The sequence below is a fragment of the Pseudophryne corroboree genome, chromosome 11, assembly GCF_028390025.1.
Source record: "Pseudophryne corroboree isolate aPseCor3 chromosome 11, aPseCor3.hap2, whole genome shotgun sequence".
NCBI classification, from domain to species: domain Eukaryota; kingdom Metazoa; phylum Chordata; class Amphibia; order Anura; family Myobatrachidae; genus Pseudophryne; species Pseudophryne corroboree.
In genome coordinates, this window is record NC_086454.1 from 177,844,969 (window position 1) to 177,848,372 (window position 3,404).

Consider the following 3,404-nt stretch of genomic DNA (forward strand, 5'->3'; position numbering starts at 1 on the left):
ATTGTATATTTAAATGGTTGTTAAATGTGAGTCATGAGGCTTTATCTGGGATGTCCAAGTCCAGTGCTCACTAGTGTATGTTATTGTTTTTATTTATTGCAGGTCAAGAGGTTTGCATAACTATTACTGATTATTCATAATGTGTGTGATGAAACAGATTAAAATTTGTAATCTCTTTTATGCCTATTATTTTCTTAGGTGTATTCTGGACTACACAACATGAATAATGGCATTCAAACAGCCCCCTATTTGTCTAATGATATCTCTACAATAACTCCAACAATGACCTACATGAATGAATCCATGGCAGGGCCTGTCAACAGCATCCAGAACAACCTGGGCTCCATCAACCCTCTGGCACACAATATGGGAGGTCCAATGGCATCTCCAGCATCTTCATCTGCTTATCCCTTAGGTTATTGTCAAGGAGAATCAGAGTTCCAGAGGGATCCACGAACCTATCGGAGAAACTACTCTCATGCTAAGCCTCCTTACTCTTATATCTCACTTATCACAATGGCCATACAGCAAGCCCCAAACAAGATGATGACTCTGAATGAGATCTACCAGTGGATCATTGACCTTTTTCCTTACTACAGGCAGAATCAGCAGCGGTGGCAGAATTCTATTCGTCACTCTTTGTCATTTAATGACTGTTTTGTTAAGGTCCCACGCTCTCCAGAGAAACCAGGAAAAGGCTCCTATTGGACTCTCCACCCAGAATCTGGAAATATGTTTGAAAATGGATGCTACTTGAGGAGGCAGAAGAGGTTCAAGTGTGAGAGGTCAAGATCTGGTTCTGGAGACATAGAAAAAAAGTCAGTTAAGGCTGGAGAGGAGGTATCAGGGGGTTTGAGGGAGTCTCCAGCTGGTTATGATGACAGTTCTTCCTCTCAGTCACCTAAAACTGTGGTGAACAGGGTTGAGAGGGACTCAATGGTGGCCAGAATTTCACAACCAAATGGGGCTTCTCCTATGGGTATCACTCCTACATCTGAACAAGGAGGGTCTACATCACAGCTCTTATACCCACTAAGTCTCTCTAGTGAGGCTTTCCTTGGCATGGTAGGAGAAGATGTCCAGTTAAAGCGTGATCCATTTCCTGGGAGGCACCCATTTTCTATCACACAACTGATGTCTTCTGAACAGGCTCAGACCTACGCCAGTAAAATTGATATGTGTCAAGCATCCGATCATCTTGCACACTACCCAAATTATACTTCTGACTATCATAATATTACCAGCAAAAATGGAATGGACATGCCAACATCCTCAAATGATGCCAGCTACTATGCAAATATGTATTCCAGGCCTATTCTCAGCTCTCTGTAAAATGAATCATTGTTTTTATACTGTAATTTCTAGAATGTTTTATTTAATTCAGTCCCATAGAAGCAGTGATCAATATTCTAAACTAAGAAGCAGAATATCACTTAGTGGGTAAAATACAATAGAATTATATTCTTAATGGTCATGCAGTATTATCAGTGTCTAAAGTTATAACTTTTGTTGAACTACATATATCCAGTGATGCAAGTACACATCCTTTCATGACTGTAAACTGTAATGTTAACCCTGGATTATGTGTATATTTGTTCTATGAGACCTAGTGTACCAACAGCTGCAAGGCTAAAGGCCCATATAGACGGGCCGATGCGGGGAGAGATGTGTGCTGAGCGAACCGCTCAGCACACCTCTCTCTTGCCGCTCAGCACAGCGCGATCTGTGCTGAGTGTGCGGGGAGACGGGGGGGCCGCTCACTTCACCCAGCGGGTGAAGTGAGCGACCCGCTAGATTGGCCTGCACGGCAGGCCAATCTAGCAGCAGCGATAGCGATGCGCGGGGCTGCGCATCGCTATCGCTGTAAGGGGTACACACGGAGCGATCAGGCTTATATTCTAAGCAATCTAGTCAGAATGCTTAGAATATCGCTCCGTGAGTACCCCCCTTTAAGGTTGCTCTTGCCCTACCTAATGGGATAAATACCCATTCCTATTATAAATACCTTTGATTAACATCTTAGTATTTTACGTTAAGTAAAAGTTCTTCAGTATTTACAATTTTGACACAACCCCTCCTTTTCCCTGAAAAATTCAATGAGATATGAAAGAAAAGGAATATTATTGCACTGCATGTCATAAGTCATAGACTGGACCAATATTGCTTGGATCTTTGCAATACAGTATTAAAATATGTGTATATAATATGTAATTTTTTTTGTTTGTGTATTTGAAAAGAGTGACAAACATTTGCTCTTCATTTGCTTACATTTTCATTGTACATTTAACATACCGTCCCCTTTTCATATTCATGTTTGTGTTGTTTTTGAATATTAATATATTTGTTTAATTAAAGCTGAATGTATGTCTATCTTTTAAATATTTAGATTTCTTCTACTGTAATTCGGGTGGGGGAGAGGAGGCAAATAGTATGTCTGAAAAAGTTCAGTTATTTGGGTCACCTGTTGTGCATCTTGATCTGGTTGGAATCTGGGTGTATGTTGCTCCTGACCTGCTGTGCATGGAGAAAATGTGTATATTTGTCCATATGCAGATTCATACACATCTTGTGGCGTGTCTTGGGGCCCGGTACACTTATGTATTTGGGGGCCTTCTTCCCCCCTCATTTTCTTTCCCAGCTAATCGCCCCACCCCCGATCCTCCTCAGCAAGAAACATATATATATGTGTATATATAAAATTGACATTCAAAAGGAAAGGAACTAAAGTATACTTACCATACCATGCCTCAGGGGTGAGGAAGGAGTTTGTTGCTGCTTGCTTCTTCTGCTTGCAGCCAGGTTGTGCTGCAGGCTTAGTTTTGCCTCTGCCTGCTCTTCAGTGACCTCGGCATCAGGGAGACAGGTAGTATGACAGAGGAGCTGGTGTGGGCACAGTGTTGCATCGGATGTAATGACGCCATGACAATGGTCCATTTATTACTATGCCACATGCGCCATACCTACCAGGTGACAGGTAGGGTTACCACCTCATCCCTTTAATTCTGGACATATATTAATTACACAGGTTCTGTGGCTGATTAAAACCAGGTGAAATGGAGTCTTGAAGTCAGCCAGCCACAGAACCTTTGTAATTAATATGTGTCCAGAATTAAAGGGATGAGGTGGTAACACTAGAGACAGGTGTTCCAGAGGAGCTGGTTGCCGGGAATTATGTCACCGGGCAGGAGTCACAGGGGGAGTGCAACTGGAGGTTTAGCAACGAGGCCCCGGCTGGCATGTAGATTGGTTTTGTGTCCCTCTGAACCTCGGGCCCCTCTGAATCAGGGGGCCCAGGTTGTTTGTAAACTTTGTCCGCCCCCCCCCCCCCGCTTCCCCCCCCCCCCCGGCACCGGGCCCGTGTCTGTGCTTGGGTTGCCACTAGCCATTATCAGTTCACATTTACA

At 43.3% G+C, this 3,404-nt stretch overlaps 1 protein-coding gene across 1 annotated transcript; it reads left to right on the forward strand.

The window, feature by feature from the left end:
• The first annotated feature begins 217 nt into the window (after positions 1 to 217).
• On the forward strand, positions 218 to 1,625 carry LOC134970082 (forkhead box protein A4-A-like). Its single transcript, XM_063946168.1, has one exon. The coding sequence runs from the start codon at positions 220 to 222 to the stop codon at positions 1,330 to 1,332; it is 1,113 nt and encodes a 370-aa protein (XP_063802238.1). The 5' UTR covers positions 218 to 219; the 3' UTR covers positions 1,333 to 1,625.
• Positions 1,626 to 3,404: the final 1,779 nt, after the last annotated feature.

Excerpts from the sequence above, each read along its gene's own strand:
- LOC134970082 (XM_063946168.1), top strand. The coding sequence starts at position 220 with ATGAATAATGGCATTCAAACAGCCCCCTATTTGTCTAATGATATCTCT.